Consider the following 25724-nt stretch of genomic DNA (forward strand, 5'->3'; position numbering starts at 1 on the left):
TTGTGTGTGCTCTTTCTTGAAATACACAGTGTCTATCTGTGCTTTTGCATGTGGATTCTGCAGACTTTGCAGAATGAAGGTAGCAAGAATGCAACACTGAAGCAACAAATCTGAAGTCTCGACTGTAAAGGAGGCTGATTCCTTACTGTAGGGATATGATTACAGCCAGGATGTGAAGAGTCAAATAATGTGCTATCCAAACTGGGAATTGTTGGGGTGGGACATTCTAGAATTATCCCTCTGGGCTGAGATCAACAGAGGATTACCATTGGCTTAATCAAGACTAAACTTCCATCCAAAAGACTTGAAATCAAACCTACAAATATACAGTTATCATAACTGAGACTTAATGCTCTTAACTAAGACTAATGGTTATGACTTTCCACCTCTGAGAACTCAACTTACACCTACTGTCACTGAAATCTATCATGGCTGATCCCCCACAGCTACCCTAGAATTCATCTTCAGAACCGGCCACAAAATCCTACACAACTCCTCCCTTTCTGCCCTGTAAATCACTGACACTAACATGATACTTAATTCTTCATCTGTCTGTGCAATGCTCACTGTAATCCATTGTATTTGAATAATTTCATAACAGAAAATCCTCTCCAAGCATACTGCCGGGTAGCCAAATGCTTGCATCAGCCTTTCTGGTAAAGAACTAATTGCATGTCAGTAGGGCATATGGTTTAAGAAAATATGTTTAGAGTGAGCTGGTGGAGAGCATACACAGTAGACCTATGAATCACTGCAGGTTTTGGATGAATAAAATACTATGGATTATCAACTAGTATTTACTTTTTCATTGTATCTTCAAAGCCGCTCACATAAAGCACTGGTTCCAGGCTGCTGTTTCAAGAGTTGACTGTAACATCTGCTGTCTATCTGCTGTCCAACTATCAACATTTCTCTTGTCATAGGACTCCTTTCACTTGATTCAAAAGTATCATGGCAGTCCTAGTACAGAGTTAATCTGAGTTTCTCCAGCTGAAAGACAAACATGACAGCTATGTCGTGTTCACACGGAGCAGGGATGATTAATCAAACACCACTGTTTGTTAAGGTCAGTGCAATGACAGGTGCCAGAAAAAATATTGTTATAATTATTGTGTGGTAAACATTTCAAACCTAGTGCATGTTGCATCATTACCATAATACCTGCTTATGGTTAGTCACAACCCTTCCCTAGATGTTGATCCTTTCCAAGGACTGAGTGCTTAATATGTAGTGTAAGGAGCTTTCCCAGTCTGTCCAATACAAATGAACAGAAACAAAACCTGCACTTACCCATGCACACACAAGGGCAGGTAGAACAAACTGACTAAATCATTATATCGCTGCCATCTGATAGAAGGCTGAGACATTGCAACACGGATTTGTCAGGAGTAATTTATGTCTCTGCCACAATAAAAGCTTTTCTACATAGCAGTAAAATAGTTGTTAATGATTCATTGTTGAAGTGTGAAGATCTACCATATAGGATAACCTCTGTGCACCTGGGAGGAACTGCAGATACTTGGGATGATAGGCTTGGAAGTCAATGAGATCCTTATCACTGGAAGAAATGGTATAACAAAAACAGTTTGAGACTTCCTTTGGGAAGGAGTAAATGGTAGTGTTGTGAAACACCAAGAACTTGCAAGACTGCACGATGGAAAACTGTTCTGAAGCAAAGAATAGTTTTGCAGAGAGCTGATGCTTGTAGTAGACAATGAGTCAAGAATGTTTCTGACTTGAAAAATATGGTATGCATTAGAGGTTTTCCAAAAATGTGGTGTTGGAAATGATTCCACTCTTCTTTAGCACCTGCAGTTCCTTACCAGGAACGTACATTGGAGCACATTCTGTTAAAAAAAAAAAAAAAAAAGTTTATAAACTGGAGAAATCAAAGAGTGAGGAATAATGATAGATATAGATATAGATAGATGACCAAATATTTCAAACACAGAACCTAACAGGAACGCATGAAAGAAACAGGTCAGCCTGGGAAAGTTTGAAGAAGGAACTCCCCAGATGCATAAAAGATTGTGGCAAAGAAGATGAGATTGTTCTTTATATCTGCTGGCAACAGGGTAAGAAACAAAAGGATTGTGTTGCAATCAGATTTGGGCTAATCATTCTCAAAAGCGTTCTGTGGATGATGGACTCTTCATCACTGAAGACTGTTAAATGGCAGCTTAGTCTAATATCTGCTGAGGGTGATCTAGAGACATAGTTCTGCAATAGAACAGAGGGAACTTCTACAAAATCTGTGGGGAATGGTGGCCCAATTAAGGAGTCAAGTTGTACAGCTTCTTTTTGCTGACCCAAAGATCACCTACTAAATAAATTCATTTTTCATGCAAATTCAAGTCTACGTGTCAGTGTGAAGTCTACCCAGTATGATCTCTGTCAGCATGATTCCTTTGTGCTTTCAGCAACCATGACAATACAGTCTTGTACTATAATAAATTCCACCTGAAAAAAGCATGCAATGTGGCACTATGAGTAACTAAATTTGTAATTTATATTAACAAAGTTAGCAATGGATTATTTTTTCTTGGGTTATGGGATTCTTTCAGTGTAAAAGCAAACCATCAGGTGGTTCAATAGGTTGAAATTTGCATAGATATTTTCCCATATACAAACTTTTCTTGTTTTTCTATTTCAGAACAGGAGATTTGTTGCTGTTCCTCTCTGTAGAAGGTATACAGTATTTGAAGTCTTGACAAACTTTCCGTGTGTGTCATTAAGGTATATGCCTGGTGAAACATATTTTATTTGCTCTTACCCTGAATACAATGGAAAACACCAGTCAGGGAATTTCCTGGTTTAGAATCTTTGGCTGTGGTTTGGCATTACAAAGTGTTCACAGAATCATAGAATGGTTTGGATTGGAAGGGATATTTAAGATCATCTAGTTCCAGACTCCTGCTATAGGCAGGGACATCTCCCTCTAGACCAGGTTGCTCAAAGCCCTGTCCAGCCTGGCCTTGAATGCTTCCAGGGAGGGTGGTATCAACAACCTTTCTGGGATCCTGTTCTGTCACCCTCACAATAAAGTTTCTTCCTAATATCTAGTCTAAATCTTCCCTCTCAGTTTAAAGCCATTTACCCTTGTACAGTCACTACATGCCCTTATAGAAAGTCCCTCCTCAGCTATCCTGCAAGCCCCCTTCAGGTACTGGAAGGCCACTATAAGGTCTTCCCAGAGCTTCCTCTGCTCCAAGCTGGACAGCCCCAGCTCTCTCAGCTTCTATGGAAGGTGTTCCAGCCCTCTGACCATCTTTGTGGCCTTCCTCTGGATCCACTCCAACAGCTCCATGTCCTCCTTGTGCTGGGGGCCGCAGAACTGAAAGCAGTGTCCCAGATGAGGCCTCAGGAAAGCAGATCAAGGGTGCAGTCACCTCCCTCGGGCTGCTGGTCAAACTTCTCTTGATGTAACCCAGGATACAGTTGGTCATCTGGGCTGTGGGAACACATTACCAGCTCACACTGAGTCTTTCATCAGTCAGTGCCCCCACATTCTTCTCCTCAGGGCTGTTCTCAAGCCATTCTTCTCCCAACCTGTGTCTGTGTTTGGGATTGTCCTGACCCATGTGCAGGACCTTGTATTTGGCCTTGTTGAACTTAATGAGGCTGGCATGGGCCCACCCTTAAAGCCTGTCCAGGTTGCTCTTGATGGCATCCCTTTTCCTCTGGTGTGTCAACTGTACCACACAACTTGGTGTCATCAGCAAATTTACTGAGGGTGCACTTGATCCCACTGTCCATGTTGCCTACAAAGATGTAAAATAGCACTGGTCTCAGCACCAATCCCCAAGGAATGCTGCTTATCTACTTGGACACTGAGCCGTTGACCACAACCCTCTGAGTGCAAATGTCCAGCCAATTCCTTGCTGTTCACTGTGCTCAGTAGTAGCACTCATTTAAGGTATTTACAGTGATTTTATCACTTCCTGTTCATTCCTATTCCATCTGAGTCTCTCTCCCTCCCCATCGAACACAGTGTCTCCACTACAGGGCATTTACTGTGCCAGCATAGTTGTTTGCGCAGCTGCAGTCAGTGCTGGATTGAAAGACTGTTTTAACTGGTATAAAAGCAAGCATTTTCTTTCCTGGATTGATTTTTAGCTGGATCAATGCCTTGATCTGGCTTGCAGGGAAAGTTCATGAACAAATGTTTATGCTTACATGTCTGTGGGGCAGTAGGCTATGACATAGGGCAAGAAAAGCTGTTGGGAGTGAGCAGAAGGGTAACATGTTAAGTTGCATTTACTGCTACACACTGCAATTTCAAATCACAGCCTATGGCTGTATTTTCACAGGTGGCTGCTACTAGAAAGGCAGAAGCCTTCCCACCTTTTCCCTATTTCATCTCTGTACCTTCCCTTCTCTCTAGTCCTTTCTACTATCGATCTTCTCTCTTGCTCCAACACAATCTCCTCTCAACAGCTGTATGAGCTGCTTTAACTCACTAACTCAGCAGAGAACACTTTGAACTCTGCCTTTTTTTGTTCTGTTTTGCTTTGTTGTTCCAGCTCAGTTAGCTTTCTGCCAGGATTGTGGCCCACATTAATATATGCCAAGTACAAATATTTGTCTTATTTCTTCACTTTTCTGCTGGTAGTGTGGAAAAAAAAAAAAAAAAAAGCTTCATGTCATAACCAAATGATAAAAGGTGTTGTTCTTCATGAGATTCTGTTCTATTCTACATACCCCAGAGCTGCCTGATTTATCACTGTAGCAGGAGGTTTCCCACAGTTTTCTTTTGAGAGGAAGCCTTCTCTGCCAGTTGAGACGCCAGTCTAGGATGTCAGTGCCATTCCCAGCTCTGCTCCAGATTTTTTGAGTAATCAAGAATAATTCCTTTGTAGAAAACGAGGAAGGAAGAAAAGGCTTCAGCGCTTCTTGCTTGAACCGCTGCCCACTGGCAGTAGCCTTTCTCAGCATTTAAATACCTCTAGTGCCATCTTCTGTAGCACAGCGGCATGGCAGGCGAAGTTCTTACCGTTCACACACCATGCAGGGTGGTTGTCCCAGCACGCTGAACTGAAGGCATTCGTCGCTCCCTTTGAGGCTGTGTGAGCACTATTGCAGTCAGCACGGTCAAGCTATGTATCACTTTGATGTTGTTTGTTTATGGCTAAAGATATGCACTGCAGATTAGAGTTGCTTCCATTAACTGCATTTGGAGGCACTGATATGGAATGAGTGATCCTCTTCTGTACTGCAAAACAGATGCATACAGTAGAAGTAGCATGGGGTAAAACTCTCCTTTTCATCAATATTCATCTGCAGATCTTTCTTTCTTATAGGGCAGCAGCTCAGGTTCAGCCTAAGATTAATATATGTCTTCTTGACCTACGAGATCTGAGTTCTTTTCACCATTTTATAGAGCTTCCTCCTTTGCACTCACGCCCCACTGCTTCAGGATCCACACTGCAATACTACTTCCCTTACAGTAATGGCAGCACGGTGTTTTGTGTATATCCCTCATCTCTGCTTCTAGTCATTTGTCCTTGTGCCACTACTACTGCTTAGATCAGCAGAGACCTTTCTAGTGTTTCCAGATAAAAGGTTTAAGAGGGAGCAACCAAGCATTGCAAAGATGTGGACCCTTTGTTTCCATTTGCCACTAGTCCTCTGCTACACATGGCTATTCAGGATCCCAAATCTTTTTCTCCAATAGAATCATAGAATCATATAATTGTTTGAGTTGGAAGGAAACTTTAAAGAACACTAGTCCAACTCCTCTGCACTGAACAGGGACACCTTCAGCTCCATCAGATTGCTCAGAGCCTCATCAAGCTGGACCTTGAATGTCTCCAGCGATGGGACATCCACCACATATCCAGGCAACCTGTCATAGGGCTTCACTATCGTTATCTATCCTTTTTGCTTCTACAACTCTCATCTTTTAGTTTAAAACCATTTCCCCTTGTCCCGTGACAGCAGATGAGTCTGTCCTTTTCTTTCTTATAGACTCCCTTTAGATACTTTAGGCTACCATCAGGTCTTCCTGGAGCCTTCTCTCCTCTGGGCTGAAGTTTTTTGTTATGACCTTGTGTAGTTGAATTTTCACCTCTCTCTGACTGAAGAGTAGCTACCAACTGAAACTTATGTGTAAATGCCAACACAGTCATCCTGCCTGATGCTTTCTTTTCTCAGGATAACAGCCAAGAACATACAAAAGCTGAACCAAAACGTAGAGGATGGTAATAGAGCTGAAAGTTCCAAGAACCACCTGCAAATTATCTGGACTATTACACAGAATCACAGAATCACAGAATGACCCGGGCTGGAAGGGACCTCAAGGATCATGTAGTTCCAACCCCCCTGCCTGGCAGGGCCACCAAACATACACCTTTACTAGATCAGGTTGCCCAGGGCCCTGTCCAACCTGGCCTTGAACACCTCCAAGAACGGGGCATCCACAAACTCCTCCGGCCGCTGCCTGCAGGTACGCGATGCCGCCACTAGGTGGCGCTGCTCCGCCCCGCTGGGTCCGTGTGCCCGGCGCCCGCGTGTCGCCGGCGGCCCGAGGGGAGCCGGGGCTGCGGGCAGGGCGAGGCCGCCCCGCCGGGCACCCGCAGCCTCCTCCGCCTCCAGAGCGGAGCTTTGCGGGCTTGTTTTCCCCAGAGCTAATTGAGCTATGAGCGGACGCTGTCCGGACTCACCGCAACGAGCCGAGCTTTTGCTACTCCCAACAGCACCGCTCCCGCAACGCGTAAGTAGAGCGGCGCGGCCGGGTGCCCGCCCTGGAGCACGGAGCGGGAGCTCAGCCCCTCCGCCGTGCCCCGTGCTGACGGAGCATCGCGGGACGGGGTCTGTCCCAGAAGCGCCCGAACCTCCCGCAGCAGCTCGGGAATGGAGGGAAGCGCCGTGTGCTCCGGGATGGTCGCCGCTGCTGCCCGCCCCACTGTGCGTGTAGGGGATGGCATTCCTGCCCTAAGGGTGCCTCTCACGTTTGAGCATTGATGCGCATTTCCAGCCTAGGAGTCGAATTAACTCCAAATACAAAGCGGAGACGGATTTGCATCCAGCCTTGTAAGAGGCGCCTCGCGGGAGGACAGCGCGGACCAAGCGACCCAAAGCGCCTGTGACTGTCCCAGGGTGAGCGCCGAGCTGCTGCCTGGCCACGGGCTGCGGCCCCAGCCGGGGACAGCAGGAGGGCTGAGCTCCCACGGGACACGCGGGGACAGAGCTCGCTCCCCGCTCCGAGAGGTACCAAAACCAGCGCAGCTCCTCGCGTGCTCACTGAGGACTCAAAGGGGCGGAAAGTGTTTGAAACGAGGGAACGTTCTTTGGAATTCTTTGAAAATGTGATGAGGCAAACGGTTATTAGTGTGAGCAGGGTGAAAGCAGGAAATCATATTAGCACAAGATGCTGTTAGGAGTCCTGAGTGTGGTGAATGAGTTGTGTAAGAGCCGGGCACAGACCTGAAGAGGGAATGGAACAGAGTAGCCAAAGATGCTGAGTTTCCCTTTAAGGGAAGTTGGAAGAGAGAAGGGAAAATCCCTCTGGAGCATTTCAGAATTAAACTAGAAAAACAAACTGTATTGATTTTGATAGTGCAGAAAAGTCCTTTAAGAAGTCTGAAGAGGATACCTGGCACTGCCTCCCCTGCAGTTACTGGGACTCGCATGAGGTGCCATCTTCAACCTGTCTATTGGGTGCCTGCTGCTCTGTAAAGAAAAAGGGTCTTGAATCTTTGAACTGGCAGCAGAGCTCCTCTTTCCCTCGTAACTCTGGGGCGGGGGGTGGGACGCTCCTTACTGTGCAGTTTTGGGATCCATGTGGCTGATGGTATGTGGACACTTGACAGATCTGTCTCATTCACGCTCCACTCACTTGCGATGTAGGGACTGTCCCCTTCGTGCTCGACGGCCACTCCTAGTGCCCCGGTAGCTCCACACTCTCCTCACCTTTCAGTGTTCTATTGGTAAGTCACTGTATTTTAATACCAAAGTAGAGCTGTAAGGTGGCATTTTAGTATGCTGGGAAAGGAAATGGGGTTTGTTCCTATTTTTCTCCTGTGAGCAATGAATCAGAGCAGAGACTTACTATGGCAGGGAACAGAGTTCTGCAGGTGGAGTGTACTGGGCTCAGCTCCTTGTGCTTTTCCTTGACTCGAGCCAAACTTTCAATGAAGTCAAGAGGTTTTGCCTAGTTTTAAGGAAAAGGCTCCATTATGTTTAAGAGAGGGGATTCATTTCTCACAAGTTTTTGAAGTGTAATGACTTTAGATGCCTCTCAGTGTTACACTGAGCAAGGTGTCTTTCAAGCCCTCATTAACAACAAGTTCATAAAGCCAATTATGAAACCTCAGCTGTTGTTTCATATATGTATGTGTATGAGACCAAATGCCATTAGGTTTCACTGAAAATTACAGCAGCTCATTCTCTCCCTTCACATGTTCCAGACACGGTCCACCACAAACTTTGTTCTAGATGACATCTTTTACTTTACTATAATTTACTATAAAAGATAATTTACTGTAAAAACAAGGAAATATTGCAAGTTATGTTTTCTCTTTTAGCAGCATTTTTTTTCTTTATACTGGTTTATGAAGTGTATGTGATTTTGAATATAAAAGCAAATTCCAAGATATTACAGACCATCAAAAGAAATGAAAGGAGATGTGGGCTGAATTTAAGAAACCATGTGCTGACAGAGATGCATTAGTCTCAAAATAATTGCTCATAATAATTGCTTAGAAGGATTCTCTAGGTTTGACAGCGATATAAAATCTTAAGTAGAGCAGGTGTCACCATAAGGAAATACAGCTAATATAGCTATGTAATCATTTGTGTGTATGTGCATGCATGTGTGTATATGCATACGTAAGCATGTGTAAGAGTAACGTCATAAATAATTATGATATCATATTTCATACAACGGATGCTTAGTGATGATGAACCTCTTCTGTGGCAGGATCATACAAATAGAAATAATAACTGGCAAGCTTATAAATGCCAGATTATCTATCTCGTGTAGATAGGTATCTTTAACATGACAGCTTTTAAAATATATTCTTTCTCTTGCTCATTATCACACACGCTCACAGAAGCACACAGCATCCACAAAAACAACTTTACTTGTACTGAACTTGTTAGCTAATGGTAAAACATTAATTCTTAAGCATAATTCCATTCAATTTTTAATAACTTGCCAGTTTTTCAGTATTAGTCGTAACAGGGACGTGATTTAGCGGAGGGTTGTTAGTTAGGGCGCTATGCTCAGGCTATCGTTGGACTTGATGATCTTTAAGGTCTTTTCCAACCTGAGCAATTCTATGATTCTGTGATTTTTAAGTGACACAACCAATATGTATAACTCCCTGTTCTTATGGAACTATCCCTAGGTAGATGAACTCCTTGCCTTTCATACTATGTGCTCTCTGACACAAATTCTGTCATTCCCTTGCAAGTAATTTTTTCTTGACTTTAATTTTTTATTAAACATTTTCCTGCCTTTGTATTTGAAAGCATGATCAGCAGTGCTGGAAGTAGTACTGTTCAGGTGAAGTTTAGTACTACAGAGCAAGCTTGGAACCGTTCTCAGCTGAAATACTGAGTAGTGCCTGTTTAAATATGATGTAGGTATTTTGTTGTTGGACCTAATGGTGACAACTCAAATAAAACTCTGTGAGATCTGTGAGCCCTTGGGTTTAGTCTGATGTCATTTCATCTTACTTTTATATCAAAACACCCCTTTAAACTGTCTGTTATTTTCATATGAGTTGCACTGGCTTTAAGAATTGCTCACTGGAGAATATATTAACACTGAAAGAAGATAGAAGACTTGGGTCTCTGCAATCTCTCCAGCCACTGGAGATAAGTATCTTTTTATTGCCTTTGGAAATGATATCCTTCCCATATTTACTTATAGGCATTTGTTGGGAAGGCAGTGATTGCTGCAGCCAGCAGTAAAACGAACATCAAGGTTGTCACCTCTGCACGGTTCAGATGCAATGAAGCATCTGCTCACTGCTTATGCACTCCTTGTGTGTACTGCATGAATCCTCAGGCTCTAAAATAAGTCATTTAATTAATGTAAGCATTAGAAGAGCTTTTTAAGCATATCCAAGAACTGAACTGGTGATCATGTTAAACTTCTTTAATCCACCCTGTATTTGTTATTCCTACATTGCAACTTTTATACTCAAAATAAGAAGGTTCCCCAAGAACATTATGATAGAGCTGAACTGAGTGTATCTTTAGATGGCTGTGAGTAAAATAAAGTTACAAAATGAAGGAATCATTCCCTGAAAAATTAATACTTCTCAAGGTTAAAATTCCTCCTCCATCCAAAATACTGTACCTCCCATAAAATTAAAATTGAAAAATATAAAAACATACTGAATTAAAGAAACATAGTATCCTATCAGTGTTTATGTAGTCTTGAGTTAGTACTTCGAAGGGCAAAACCATGTTCTTTAAAAACACCTTGAATATATTAAGATAAAATGAAATGTAATGAAAATTAGGTGAGGACCAGGAACATGACTGCACAAAGTCAGCATTTACTTGTTAATAACTTAACTGACAATTTATCATGCTTTACTGCAAAAGGAATTTTACAATATTAAAGGCAATGTTATTGCAGGATATCAAAATCTATTTTATTGTGGATGAGGTTCTTGTTAGCTAACTTTGTGGGCATAAAAAGTGCTTCAGCATGTTGCTTTTTGTGTGGAAATATATCATTGTGCGTTTACAGGTTTCTTACTTCTTCAGAGTAAAGTTAAGTTATACAAAAAATAACAAAATAACTGTAAATGCCTTAACCAACAGCTTGAAGGGGTTTTGGTGCTGACTTAGGAAATGTTCCCTTTTGAATTTCGGTGACACTGTTGTTTGTTTAACAATAAGTTAAATACCAATAATAGTGACTTTTCTACACATAGTGATGAACTCCTCTTCTTGGGAGCTGTAGCACACAGGCACTTAAACAAAGACAAGAAGTGCATGCAAGTGAAGAGAGTGAAGTGTAATTTGATTGCACTAATAAAAATATCTTGAGATTTTTAAAGAAAATAAAGGCATAATCTTTTCTGACAGTGATTTTATTTATTTATTTTGCCTCTAGACTGTTGTATCCAAACTATAAATACTAAACGTTTCTGACAGTGCCGAAAGTGTGTTTGTGTTTGTTAGGTGAATGAAATGTACTTTTTACATGTATTTCACTCAGAAACAGGCCAGAAGTGTTACCAGCAGTTTATAGCTTATTTCTCAATTGAAGACAGCTAACAAGAATATTATTGAAAATATATAGCCTTGTTCTTCAAGCCTTCCCAAATGATAATTACATCACTGCCTTGAACTGACCGTGGGAAGCATGTGTGAATTGGTGAAACCACTACAAACATGCACCACTTGTAGCTCACAGAAGCAAGATCGTATTTCATTTCCTTGTGCACAGCTGCTGAAGTGCCCCGAGTTGCTGTTTTTTAATTAATTTTATAGATATTTCAGTACATGTGGCTCAGTAACCACAAACGACAGGACAGGGGAAGAACAATATAGAAACCTTTAAACCACTGCCCTTCATATTTATCATTTCCCCCAATATTCCTAGTTATTCAGTTATTCTCTTTTGGAGGGCATGCTTGTTGGTGTGCACGTTCCAGAATTAAACTGTAAATTTTAGAGGTTTTGAATAAGAATTTTTGTGTTTGTACAGTATTAAAATAGCAGAGACTTGAGACATTACTGGCTTCTTGAGTGCTCCAATAATTAAGTCCTGATGACAAATAAGTGACTTTGTGTCACGCCACAATATAAGTGCAGTCACATTATAATTAGAATATTCTGATGAACTCAACTAATTTTCACCTGTTCTTTCCTAAAAGTAGGCAGGAGCAGTTAGACGCACCTCAGGTGAAATTCCAGTTCTGAATCTGTCGTGCTGGACATTGTGTACAGATGTTTACAGCTGCACTGGCTAGTGGATGCACTAACCATCTGCATGGCCGCCGCTGCTGCTGCTGCTGCTGAAGTGCACCACCCACTGCCTCACTGTGCTCACATTCACTGTTTGGTCTTTGTACACATTCTGCAAGCGTTGATGAATGTCAGTGGATGCCATTTTTTCCACACGGAGGAATACAGTTCCACACCTTTGCTTCATATGCACTTCCACACAGATGCCATTCTGTCAGACTGCCCCTCTGCTGCCATCTGTCATACAGCAACAAAATGCAATAGAAAATTGGTGGGAAGGTTCAGCCTCTGCTGCCATCCCACCAACATCCACCTCTGATGTTATGAGCCAGAAAAATGAGATAGAACGCATTACTTTTGAAGCAGCCCTCATAATTTGTAACATATTTGTGCAATATTCTGCAAAAGGGAGTACAGTTAAATATATTCTCCTCTTTTATGGAGGAACAAGCTGTTCTGCTGCAGCATGATATAATAACAGTATTTTTTAACATTGGCTTAATGTTCTTATTGCAGGTTAGAAATCTGAGACGATGGGTGACTGGAGCTTTCTGGGGAGGCTGCTAGAGAATGCACAGGAGCACTCCACGGTTATTGGCAAGGTTTGGCTGACAGTACTGTTTATCTTCAGGATACTGGTGCTGGGGGCCGCTGCTGAGGAGGTCTGGGGAGATGAGCAGTCAGACTTTACATGCAACACTCAGCAACCTGGTTGCGAAAATGTTTGCTATGACAAAGCCTTCCCCATTTCCCATATCCGCTTCTGGGTCCTGCAGATCATCTTTGTCTCCACTCCAACCCTCATCTACTTGGGCCACGTGCTGCACATTGTACGCATGGAGGAGAAGAGGAAAGAAAAAGAAGAACTGAAAAAGAGAGGAAGTGTCAAAGACAACAACTACCCAGGAGCAGCAGCGTCTGGTGGTGGTAGTGGAGGTGGCAATAACTTCAAGGATCCTCCTATCAAAATGGGAAAGGAGAAGCTTCCGATCCGTGATGAGCGCGGTAGAATCCGTATGGGTGGTGCTCTGCTTCGTACCTACATCTTCAACATCATTTTCAAGACACTGTTTGAGGTAGGCTTCATTGTGGGCCAGTACTTCCTTTATGGCTTTGAACTAAAGCCAGTCTACCAGTGCAGCCGTCCACCTTGCCCACACACTGTGGACTGCTTCATCTCACGACCCACTGAGAAGACAATCTTCATCATCTTCATGTTGGTGGTGGCCTCTGTCTCCCTGCTGCTGAACATGCTTGAGATATATCACTTGGGGTGGAAGAAGCTTAAGCAGGGCATGACAAGCCAGTACAGCCTCGAGATGCCTGTCACAACACTGGCCCCGGTCATGGTAACAGCAGAATCCAAACCAGTTTCCCTGCCACCGCCAGCACCACCCGTGGTGGTAACAACCACTGCACCTGCTCCTGTTCTGCCTGACACACGTGCTGTCACACCGCTGCTGGCTCCGGTGACCATGGCACCCTACTATGCTGCAGCTGCTCCTAGGGCACGACCCCCCTCCAACACTGCCTCCATGGCAAGCTACCCTGTTGCTCCACCAGTTCCAGAGAACAGGCACCGTGCCGTCACCCCTACACCTGTCTCCACTCCTGTCACCATCCCAACGCCCATCCCCACACCCACACCAGCCGTCATCAACTACTTCAACAGCAAAAGCAACGCCCTGGCAGCCGAGCAGAACTGGGTCAATATGGCAGCTGAGCAGCAAGGCAAGGCACCCTCCAGCTCAGCAGGTTCCTCCACCCCTAGCAGTGTCCGGCATCCCCTTCCAGAGCAAGAAGAGCCCCTGGAGCAGCTTCTCCCACCCCCAGCTGGGCCACCCATCACCACAGCCAACAGTGGCAGCAGCACCAGCTTGAGCGCAGCAAGTGGCAGCAAGTGGGATGTGGAGGGTGAGGAGGAGCTGGCGGAGGAACGGCCCATCTCGGCCACCTGCACCACCGTGGAGATGCATGAGCCACCGCTGCTTGTAGACACACGGCGTTTGAGCAGGGCCAGTAAGTCAAGCAGCAGCAGAGCCAGGTCAGATGACTTGGCCGTGTAGTGTGATTACCGCTGAGCAGTGGAGCAGGTGGCAGAAGGCAGAGTGGGCAGGGGACCTTCCCCGGGGAGGCCAGGCCTGGCATGGGTGGGAAGGCCTGGGTTTCAAACTTTGATGCTTGCTGTTTTTGCACTCTGTGAGTTGTAGTGGGGAAAAATAGCAACGTTTTCTAATAGGTCAGGGGTGGCCGAAGCGCAGCCCATAGGCCAGGGGACCAATCCTGCTGCCTTTAATTTCCATGGCAGATCTCTCAAGGGCAGCCATGGTGGAGGCCTGCAGAGGTAACAGGTGGTGATGGTAGCTGGTCATGTGCCCTGAGGCTGACTTCCATTTGAGCAAAATGTTCCTATCCCTAGTGCCCACGTGCCTGCCCATCATCTCCTTCATGCCCTTGTCTTCACTTCCAGCCTTTTCACATAAGCTCTTTGTGAGCAGATACTATGACTTATTTTCTGCCTTTTAAATCCCGTGTAGCCCAATGGCAAACATCAGGATGGCACACTGCCTGTTGGCACCTGTCATCTCTCTGGTCCAACTTGCCATATTAAAGACCAAGGTGACTGCAGTCTCTTCCATATAACACAACTTAAGGAAGTCTTTCTGTTCATGGCAAATTGCCAATGTGGTCCTCTTGGCTGGGCAAAGTTTAGGTAACCCCTGTATTAGATTGTATCATTTTGAGGTTCATCTTTTTTTTTTTTTTTTTTTTTTTTTTTTTTTTCCTTTTTTTTTTAACTCTTGACCTGTTAGGAAGTGTTCAGTTTGACCTTCTATCCAGTGTTTACCAACCATGATCACATCATGTTTTGAAGCCCACAAACATATTTGAGCATGCTTGATTATAATTTTAGATGACTTATGAAATTGCTTAGAAGAGGACAGGAATGTAAACCACACACCTCAGAAATGATTACACAGAACAATTTCTCTTCAGAAAGCAAGGATTATGGTTTCAGTACATTGTGGCCCTATATGTTGCCCATGGACAATCAATAGGATGAAGTAGAGCTCTGCATTTTAGACTATTAGTTACCAGCTTAAGTTTGTTGGAAGAAAGCTATTTAGAAGTAAACTTGAGTGCATATTTTTAAGTATTTGAACATTTCTAGAGTAATTTTGATCTGTAGATTTAAAGTTAATTGACTGTGTACTTACTCATTTTAGTTTGATTTTTGATCTTACAAGAAAATGTAACAGGAAGGAAACTTAATTAATGGTGACAAAGTCCCAAAGCAGCATTTCCTGTTACGATTTACCCTGTCACTTAACAGCAATATGTAGTGTCTGAGAAGTCTGTAAAAACAGATTTAGACAATGTTGTGTTGCAGAAAAGGTGGCTAAAATATCTGGGCAACATGCTGGTGGGTCTGTATTAACCCCACTGAAGTCACTTGCAGAATTTCCATTCACTTTAACAAGGAGCAAGGTTTGGCAATGGAACTTGCAGGCCGTATTCAATCAGAACTAAAATTCACATGGAGTTTTGGGAGCCAGAACGAGTGTAGATTTGGGGCCTTAAATAAAGACTTTAAAATCCTGCTTTTGAAAATCATGAACTTCCCTTAAAAAAAAAAATGTGTGGAGGAAACTACTGGGTATTTTTTTCTAAGGTGCAGCTTTCCTTTTAACAGGCTTAATCCTTCATTTCTTTGGAACAAATACTTTTACAGAAATTAGTCAGAATTTTGTATTCCGGAGCAGGCTTGTGAGAGTTTGGGTACAAAGCAATGCAGGATTAGGTTCAACTTCTGTTCTAAGCAAAATCCCAAATCATTGAAGCTCAGAGTCAGTCCTTTTGCTGCTGTAAATTGGAAGTACTGTAGTTGGAGAAGAGCAACCAAACACACTGGGATAGCCCTTCACATGTTGGAAGTATTTGGCCTGGCAGTGCAACCCTTACTCAGGCAAAGCAGGGTCATCCTGTAGCAAACAGTTAAGTTGCCAGTTACCGTGCTGTTGAATGTTTTCCGGAATGTGTTTATTTTATTCAACAGTTAAAATGTTCCCACCACTGAAGCATGAAGTGGTCTGCTTTTGAATAGACACAAAGATTTTCTCTTGGTCAGAGGTACTGTTCTGCAGCCCCTGGGCATGCTGTCTCATGACTTCATTGACCAGCTTGTAGTGAATCAGGTGAGAAGTCTTTTTTGATCTTGGGGCAGACACTGCATTAAGAGTCAATATACAGTAGAACAGTAAAGACACCTACTGCTGGGTGTTCAGCTTGAGGCATTCACTCTTGGATTTTCTGTTATAAGCCATAAAAACTCTTTCTACAAGAAAGCCAAAAGTTGAATCGCACTTTCTGTTGTATCCATGCAGCTGTTCTGAACTTGATGAAAGTTGATGAAATTGCCAAGTTATAAAACAAAATGCAGAGTTTAGCACTCAAAAATTTTAGACTCAGTAGTATCTGTAGTAGAGGCTTTTAAGTTTAAGTAAATGCCAAATAATTAGACAGCTGAAATAATGCAGTATGCATTAGTGTATTAGTAGATCAAAATTCATCTGTGTATTAGTACATCAAAATTCCTTGGCTGGATTTTCCTTTCTTTCATGCTTCTGAAGAATTAAGTCAGAGTCTTTCCAGAGTGTATTTCCAGACCACCTGGGAAATGTGTGTTTTTTTAATACAGAGGCCTGAGAGTAAAACTGACTTTCTGCTTGATAGAGCCCTGTATCTTGCAGTCCTTAACTTACTGAAACCTCTACAGAGTGAGTCCTGCAGGACTGCCTCCATATTGTATATATAAATTGTGAACAGAGATAGTTTTGACTTAGGATCAACTGATACCTTTTGAATTAACATGTGGTTAGACCTGCAGAGAGCTCAGGTGCTTTTGTGGAACATAAGGTATTTTCAGGCAGAGAAATTGCTGGAAAGTTGTAAAATATCTTTTTTTTTTTTTTCCTTTTTTTTTTCCCCCCTTTTTTTTTTCCCCTTTTTTCTTTCTTTTTCTTTTTTTTTTCCATGTAAGGTTCAGGGGTAGAAAGTAACTCTTCTACAACCCCCAAGAGAAACGTGACAGCAGCCTCCACATCAAAGCAGAGCTTGTCTGAGAAAGCAAAAGCTACAACTTAAAGGTTGTGCTTTAAGAATCAGCTTGTTTAATTTCCACCAAATATTTCTACAGTGTCAAGCTTCTTGGTTACCTGCAATTCCATTTGGAGTCCACTAACTGTTTCTTCCTTGAAGCCCAGGTAATTGTTTGAGCAGAGCTCCACTTCAATGCTTACCACTCCTTTTAGCTGCTGTGTCACATCTGAGATCAGATTTGTTGAAAAAAGACTCATTAAGGTGGCAGCATTTGAGTATTAATTAATATTTACTTACAAATTTTCACTGAATTCACATACCTGAGTAAAGCAGAAGGACCAAGCTTGGAATTTGGTCTAATGCAGTGTTAACACAGGACTAGAGCTCTTAATTTGGAACTAATGGAAAACTTAGGATAAGGTCTAATTCTTTGCGCTTTTCTTTCCCAAATAAGAATTACAAATCGAAAGTATTTAGTGTCTCATAAGACATTTTCAGAACATAACTACTGGCTGGTGTATCAAAAGGAGAGTGTTACAGTGATTTAAGGCATTTGTCCTGTTTTGATATTAAAAATGGATTAATTTGCCACCTTCTGTAGTTCTAGGAAAAATGTACAAGCACCAACTAACTTGTGGAACAGACTGTCAATAATAGCTAATAATTTTCAGTTTTGTTTATTCTTATCCATTAATTAGCTCCAAAGAAGAGGCTGGTAGCAAACGATACTTTGATTTAGCTTGGTCACACAGAGGGTTGAAAGCAAAATCCTGAAAGACTGTGTTCACACCCATAGCCCAGTTATTGCAGAAGGAGAACTGAATCATGCCTGATATTAAGAAAAGTGGAAAAAAAATAACCACTAATTTTTACTCTTTGAATAGAATGATTTTGGGAAGATTGTTTGGCCCTAAACATAGTTCAAGGTTAAGTAAACAATGAAAAAGAAATGAAGAAAAGCAACGACAAAGAAGATACTCTGAACAAGTTACCAGGTGTATGCTGAGCTACTTTTTCCAGTAAGACATCTCACTGTTACTAACTGACCCCGCTTTGAACAACAGGGTTGGACTAGATGACTTCCAGAGGCCCCTTCCAACCACAGTGATTACATGGAACATATTTGCCAAATCACTGATTGCAGTAGTACATTTTTTCACAGTAGTTTTACTAAGATATAAGAAAAATATATCTGTACTGTACATAAATGGTTTCTTTGCCGTGGGCACAGATGCTGTTTTCTGTCACTGAGCTTTTTTAATTAGTGCAGCTGTGAGTTAGTACAAAAGAAAGTGAAGTACAATTTAAAACCACACATTTCTTCCCTTTGTGTTTTGATTAAATGAAAACAGCCTGCCTGAACCTTCTCTTTATTGAAGTGGTATATTTTGTCTATGAAAATCCATCTATTGCTTTTTCATAGATATAAAGGTGCTCCTTGAATTTGTTGATCCAGGCTGCCATTGAAAAATATTAACTTCTTGAAAATAGACAGCACACACTGAGAAAGCAGATGAACTGTGTTCTTCTCCAGTGTAATTCAGAAGCCAGAGGTGTGAAAAGTGGTGCCAAGGGTTGATTTGGCTTGGCATATCTGTCATTTATAAAGGGGCATGGAGCTAATTAACTGTCTGACATTTTGCAGCTCTTGAGATTATTTCCTTGTCTGAACACACTAAAGTGTAGGATCTATAGAATAATTAAAGCAAGCTTTAAAATTCAGATCAGTACTTGGGTCCTCTTTCAGTGATTTGTGGGACTGCCTTGGTTGATGCAGGTTGTTGCATTTCACTGAGCTCCTGTGAATGAGAACAGTCTGCAAGAGCAGAACATTGAGCCCCCAGACACTTTATAATTTTTTCAATGCATAAAGTAACATCATGGATTTGAACAGGCGGCCTTTTTTCTTTTTGTTTTTCCTCCTGAATATTTTTGTTTCATTTACTTTGATTTTTCTTGTGAAAAGTCTGCTCTTTTTCATTTTCTGGAGTTTACATTCAGATTTTGATTTCAGATTGCACATTTGGATGAAATTGTTTTCTGAGTTTACATTTGTGTAAGAATTAAAAGAATGACTCTGGCAATATGCTAAACCTAAAGGAGATTGTCTTACTCTGACACAGGAACTCTTCAGATATAAGGCAATATCATTAAATAAAATGAAACCTGATCATTGACCTACTATAACAGTTTTGTTGGGAGCTGGTTGTACAGGGAGCACACTATGGAAAAATACACTTCATCACAAACAATTACTACCAGTCAATTTAGGGTTTGCTATTATTTATATGCCTTTTTTTGTGTCCGTGGAGGTTCAATGACAGAAATCAGCTGTGGCATTTGTCTTTCAAGAGCAAAATTTACAGCCTGGTTGAAAATCCCAAACAAAATACTTGTGGAGAAATACTGCACTGTTTAAGATTTTACCAACAAGGTGGATATTTTGTTTTCTAGCCAACAATATGCTTCTGAGCCTGCAAATACAATTTCATCTGTCAGTTCTACTTGTGCAAATAGGGCCAGTAAAGGTAACGGGACTATTTGCATAAGCAAAAAACACTGACATGAAAAAAAATAAATTGCAGATTTGCGTTTTATGCTTGTTGCAAGATCCCCTTCAAATTCCAGGAGCTCCAGTCCTTGAATAGTTACGCAAGAAATGTGAACATGCTTTAACATGGAGGATACACTCCTATTCCCATTTACACCATATCTCACAATTAAAAGGTTGTAAAGCACAAGAACGCTTACTCAGAGCTTTCTTGTTGCTTACCAGATGTTTGTCTGTTACATGGCAGAATCTGAATACAAGCATAATGAATTTTCTGGACCATCGTGGACTTAGAATAACAATAAAAGCAGCAAACAATTAAAAGTGCTGTCTTCCAAGAAGTGCCTTGTGTATTAAATTCTGTAAGAAACAAGTTGATGTAAATGTTAGTTTACCTCAAATGTTTACAAAATCGTGACTAAATAAACTTTTTGTACCACAGTATTGTCTCTTTTCTATTGAATTTCCATGCCTGTGTGGGTAGTCTTTCAAAATACAGGAGTGACTGAACAGTTAAGTCATTTAGCTCTCTCCCTTTATTCACTTGCTCCGCTGTTTCCCTTCTTCATATGAAGTGCTTGCTGAAGTGAATCTGTTGGAAAACTGGATGTTGAGACCCTTCTTTCAGAACTCTCCTGGCTTCAAAGGAAGCTCACAGACCAGAAGACACCGCTGATCAAGACCTGCACTAGCAGTTATGAGGGGCGAAGTGCTGACCACATCAAAACTAGTGGGAGGTTTTCCTCTGCTTTCTGCTGAATTCTGTTTCATCCTTGGCTCTTATTTTGACATATGTGTTTGTCTCATGTTGTTTTGGTGTTAATAAGGACTTCCTTCTTTTCTCCACATGTTAAATTAATTGCTTTTGACCTGTACAGGCTATTAGCCACCTGACTGATTTGTCTAATAAGGCTGTTGCTACAAATGCACAAGAGATTTTAGTGCTGAGAAAATGGGGATAATGCAGAGTACCTACTGTGTTTGAAATATGCCCCTTATAGACACTGTTCACAGTTGAGCACACAGAAGCATAACTCAGTTTTGCACTGAAAATGTACAATGTACTAATGACAAGTTATGTCGGAGTGTCATATAACCCTGTGAAGAGGCTAGGCCTGGGTTTCCAAGCAGTTCTATCTGTGAAAAGCAGCAGTGTGGGCAAGGTTAAGTGACTCTTTGTAAAACTTTATTTCTCGAACATTGTTTGTACACTTGTGCCATGGACCTGGGAGGGCAGGATAGTTTCTGTCCTGCAGAACTGAGTGTTTCTCTCTCCTGTGTTAGTATGGTCAGTACAGTACTTTTTGGTGCCCTCTGTGATCAGGCAATGCTGTGTCTGCTTTACATGATGCAGACACGATCCACCAAAGTGAGTGAGTAGATGGTGGGAAAATGAACTAAAATATTATTTTCCATGTGAAAATGTAACTTGTACTTCTATAATCCTAAATTAAACACAAACTAAAAAGAAGGGGCAGGCGCTTACGAGCTATGGCATGTTCTTGCTTGCCAGCTTGGCAATATTAAACCTTCTAAAGATTCTGGCTTTAAGGAATGCTGTGGTCTTCTGAGCAGAGATTAAGGGATAATTATGATTGAGTTATCCAGCCCCACAGAGGAACCGACTGTTTGCTTTGCATGGCTTATTTAGCGGGGTCTGTTATGAAAATGGAGCACAAAATGCAGAAGTAAGCAGCTGAGGATGATTTGCCTAAGCTAACTTGCTCTTGTTTGAATTAGTCTTGGATAATCTGAGGAGAAAATGGCTTCTTCATTATAAGCAGTGGAAGATGAGGAAAGTCAGAATCATAAAGTAGTTACAATTCTTCATAATTCTCTGTTATGAGATGTATAACACCGAATATAGAACTGCTGTACTGGGTCTCTTAATTAGGCAGTTTCTGTCCTCCTTTCTGTCTCTGCTCTCTAAGGGAGTTTTAAATTGTTCTTTGTATAAGTCATAAAGTTGCTTCTGTCTTTCAGGCAGGCAGTATCTCCTGCTTTGTGTCTTTAAATACTCCTGTGACTCAAAATGGAATATGGTTAAAAAAAAAAAAAAAAGAAAAACAGAAAAACAGAATGAGCAGTAAGGACTGAAAGCACCAGTTTCGTTTCGTTTTCGTTTCAGTACGAAGTTTTGTAAACTAACCACAGTTTAGCCTGGCTGAAGTTATGTCATAAATAGCTGTCACGATGCTGAATATGATTTGTCCACGTTTGTTTATGACCATGATGTTACATTTGCCTGCTCATGTGAGCTCGCTCTGGCAGCAGTGTCCGGGAGGTGTCAGGGATCTGCCTGATGGCTATGGGGTGTCTTATCACAACCAAAGATCCAGGAGTTGCAGTTAACAGTGTCCTTTGCAGTGTTCTGCAATTACAGATGCTGGCTGTAGCACACTCAGTATCTCTTCAAAGGAAAAACATCTGAGCAGTCTCCAGAAAGCTAGAGGTTTCCTAGAGGTTTGGTCCTCTGAGGCCAAAGAGTAACAAACAAAATTGCTGCCCAGTCATATTTTAGGGCCATAGACCTAGTGAGCCGAACCCACTAAACTGACCTTTTTCTTCATTGTCATTGTGTCTAAAAGAAAATATTTGGATGTACATAGATTGCTAAGAACTGAATTTCCACCACTGTGATTATCCACCACTGTTCCACCACCAGAGAGACAATTGTTAGTGAGGACAGGGAAAACCCATGTGCTCATTGCTGACAGTCACCTTCCCAGTACTGACCACAGCTCCCTGCCTGCCTTTGTCCTGCCAGCTGCTTCTTTTTGAAAGCTTCATTCTCTCACAGGTCAGAGTAATCAGAAAACTGCTTTCAGGAAGAGGACTCTGGCTACTTTTGTCAGCCTGGTCTGTGAAATTGAAGCTCATCATTGCAAGACATTACTTGTAACTGAGGTCACCTGACAGTCAGAATTTCTATTTCACAACGACGCCAAGAAATAATGAAGTCTGATAAACTTCATCTAAAACATTTTGTATTAGAGAAAAACACAGGTGATCATTTTGGAAGCAAACTGCCATTCTGGGATTCAGGTTTGTTTGTTTGTTTGTTTTCCTATTTTGTACTATTTTAAAATTGCTTTCAATGGAAAAGGTAGCTGTACCTCTTGCTATGTCAAGCCAAACAAAGCAGAAGTGGTGATGGCAGGGCATTTTCTGAGCATGTCCCTTATGTTACCTAAAGATGGAAAAAACCTCGTTTTTAAACACTCCATTCTTATTGTATTCCTTCATCCCAGTGTTCAAACCTTTCATACCCAGGGTGATGGAAGCCATCTCCACAGAGGATCTGGATAGATTAATAATTCCATTGCTGCTGAGCAGACTGGACAGAGAATGGGTTGCTTATTGTCCATGTATAGTGTGAAAGCATCAATGTATTTGCTTAGGTGTGAAAATCTGCTACAGCCAGAGCTGAGACCCAGCTTTCTAACAGTTCTGTGTATTACTCTGAATTCCATTTCCCTACAGCAGCTATAGCAAGTCATGCATGACACTGAAATGTGCATTACAAGTTATTTTGGTGTATAGGAGAAGTGCAATGATCTGCATGTAATTTGGGTGACTGTCTTTATTTTCAGCTGAAAGAATTCTCTCAGTTGCAACTACTTAAATCCAGTATAACTCCATCACACTGGTGTAACATAGATAGGGCTTCTTTTGTGTTAAAATGACTGCAGTGAACAAGATCAATTGCAGAAAGAATAGCTCTTTTTTAAAGAAAGATCTGCAAGTTCAGGACATAATGGGACAAATTAATCTCTGCTGTAAGTACACTCATTTCAGTGGTGCTGCAGCAGGGATGAATTCAGCACACAGCAACTTTACGATAATTCATATATAAGCACGCTTTAAACAAACAGCATTGTCCAGGGCATTGCTGGTCTGCTGAGCCTCTGAGCTACGAACTGGCCATTGTGCAGCGAGTTTGTTTAGACAGTGCCATTTTGTTCAATTGGCTACATCTGTGGTATTTTAGTGACAGCAGAAATGTCCCCCTAACTACAGAGTGACACTATTGCTGCTGGACAGGACCATTCTGACATGTAGTTCATTTGTGCTCTTATGAAATTATGACCAAATACAGAGAATAGTAGGTTCACCAGTTCTGGAGTGTATGGCTCTTTAATTGAGTTACCTATTTAAGAGAATGGGACTGAAATGCTCTTACAGAACAGTCCTGAAATGTGACAAAGTGTCAAAGAGAGTGAAGGCTGAAACAACTCAGACTCAGAACTGGGTCTTCCAAAGGTCACTCAGTTCAGGCTTCATCAGAGGGACACATGGGCTGTGTGTTTTAGGCAATCAATATTATTACAGAGTACCTTCAAGGATGGCAATCCCACGGGTGATATCCTCTAGTTTTCTAAATGTCACAGAATCACAAAATCGGGGAATTGTAGGGGTTTAAGGAGACCTGGGGATCATCAAATCCAGCCTCTCTGACAAAGCAGGATCCCTACAGCAGGTTGTACAGGAAAGTATCCAGACAAGTCTTGAATAACTCCAGAGGAAACTCCATCATCCTTACAGTAAGAAAGTTCTTCCTCATATTTGTGTGGAACATCCTGTGTTCCAGTTTCTGCCTGCTGCCCCTTGTTCTATTGCTGTACACCACTGAAAAGAGCATGGCCACATCCATTTGAGTCCTGTAGTCCAGATATTTATGAACAGTGACGAGATCCCTGCTCAGTCTTAGCTGAACAGCCCAAATCCTCTTAGCCTTTCCTCGTAAGGGAGAAGCTCCTGGCCTCAGTCGTCTTTGTGGCCCTTCACTGGACTCCTTCTAGAAGTTCCCTGTCTTTCTTAAACTGAGGAGCTCAGAATGGCACACAGAGCTCCTGATGTGGCCTCACCAGGACAGAGAAGAGGGGGAGGATCACCTCTCTCAACCTGCTGGCCATGTTCTTCATAATACACCCCAGGAAACCACTGGCCTTCTTGGCCACAAGGGCACACTGCTGGCTCATGGTCACCCTGTTGTCCACCAGGACACCTATGTCATTTTACTCAGAACTCTCCAGCAGGTCAGTCCCTACCCTGTATTGGTGCATGCAGTTATTCCTCCTCAGTTACAGGACCCTACATTGCTCTTGTTGGAGATCTTTAGGTTCCTCCTTGCCCAACTCACTGGTCTGTACAGGTCTTGTTGAATGGCAGCACAGCCATCTGGTGCATCAGCCACTATTCCCAGCTTCGTATCATCAGTCCACTCCGAACATCCCAAAACACAGCTTCTAAGTGTTACCTCTTGTACACCATCTGCCATGAGCAAGAAATGTTTGGCTCTTCATGTGTTTAAATTCCTTCCAAGTACTTCTAGGCTCTTGTTTTACCCACTCTTAGCCATCTCTGCCAGACTGGAAGAGCCCATCTCCCACAGCCTCCCCCTGGGCTCCAGGCCACTGACCATCATGACTAGATCCTCTCAAATTTCCCCGCATCCATCTGAGAACCATGAAACTGTGTTGCACTATTCCACTGGCTGCGTCACTGGTTGCTAGGACTGGATTTGAAGTTATTTGATCTGTTCCTAGCAAGAACCATCAGAGTGGTATCTTCTCTACTGCGCATGGTCTGTTTTCTCATGCTGCCCTGTATTTCCAGTTGGGTGTATTACCAGTGTTTGGTGATCAGATATCCTGTTGTCACACAGTTGGCAGAGACAGAGATACAGGTCTGGTTGAAGAGCTGATTATGATTTGGTCAGGTCCATCCCTGACAACTTTGCTGTTGTACTGATGGGGCAGGCAGTGTACTGAGGAGGATGAGAAGGTCTTAGATAACCAAAAGCTATTTTCATTTCTTAGCTAGCTGATCTAGGAGGAATAAAGGACATGCTTATCATGTTTATAGAGTTTTCTACAGAAATACAGTTTATAAATAACCTTAGGACAGCTTTCAGTTCCTTTTGGAATAGAGACTTCAGCAGAGAGTAGAGAAGTTTCAGCTTTCTCAGAGTTTGAGATGTTGCTTCTTGTGATGCTTTTCTTACAATGCTTTTCGTCTTGATCCCACCAAACCACCTCCACCTGCACCCCCCTTTTTTCAATTTATTAACTTTTGGATCTGTTCCACCATTCCGAGGCTATGTTGGCCAAAGGGTAGTTTCATCTTTGAGATGTCC

The 25724-nt window shown here is 42.2% G+C and overlaps 1 protein-coding gene across 3 annotated transcripts; it reads left to right on the plus strand.

The window, feature by feature from the left end:
- The first annotated feature begins 6511 nt into the window (after positions 1-6511).
- Positions 6512-20026, plus strand: GJA3 (gap junction protein alpha 3). Of its 3 annotated transcripts, XR_004305973.1 has the most exons (3): positions 6512-7928; positions 12451-16130; positions 16976-20026. XR_004305973.1 is itself a non-coding variant. In XM_015852172.2 (2 exons), exon 2 carries the CDS (start codon positions 12468-12470, stop codon positions 13998-14000), a length of 1533 nt encoding a protein of 510 aa, XP_015707658.1. In that variant the 5' UTR covers positions 6512-7928; positions 12451-12467; the 3' UTR covers positions 14001-20026. The 3 variants fall into 3 exon arrangements, 2 of the variants coding, with proteins under 2 accessions (XP_015707658.1, XP_015707659.1); XM_015852172.2 differs by having other exon boundaries at positions 12451-20026; XM_015852173.2 differs by having other exon boundaries at positions 6512-6712; positions 12451-20026.
- Positions 20027-25724: the final 5698 nt, after the last annotated feature.

Source organism: Coturnix japonica, chromosome 1, assembly GCF_001577835.2.
Source record: "Coturnix japonica isolate 7356 chromosome 1, Coturnix japonica 2.1, whole genome shotgun sequence".
NCBI classification, from domain to species: Eukaryota; Metazoa; Chordata; class Aves; order Galliformes; family Phasianidae; genus Coturnix; species Coturnix japonica.

Bases quoted from the DNA above. Each gene is read 5' to 3' on its own strand.
- GJA3 (XM_015852172.2), top strand. From the start codon at position 12,468: ATGGGTGACTGGAGCTTTCTGGGGAGGCTGCTAGAGAATGCACAGGAG.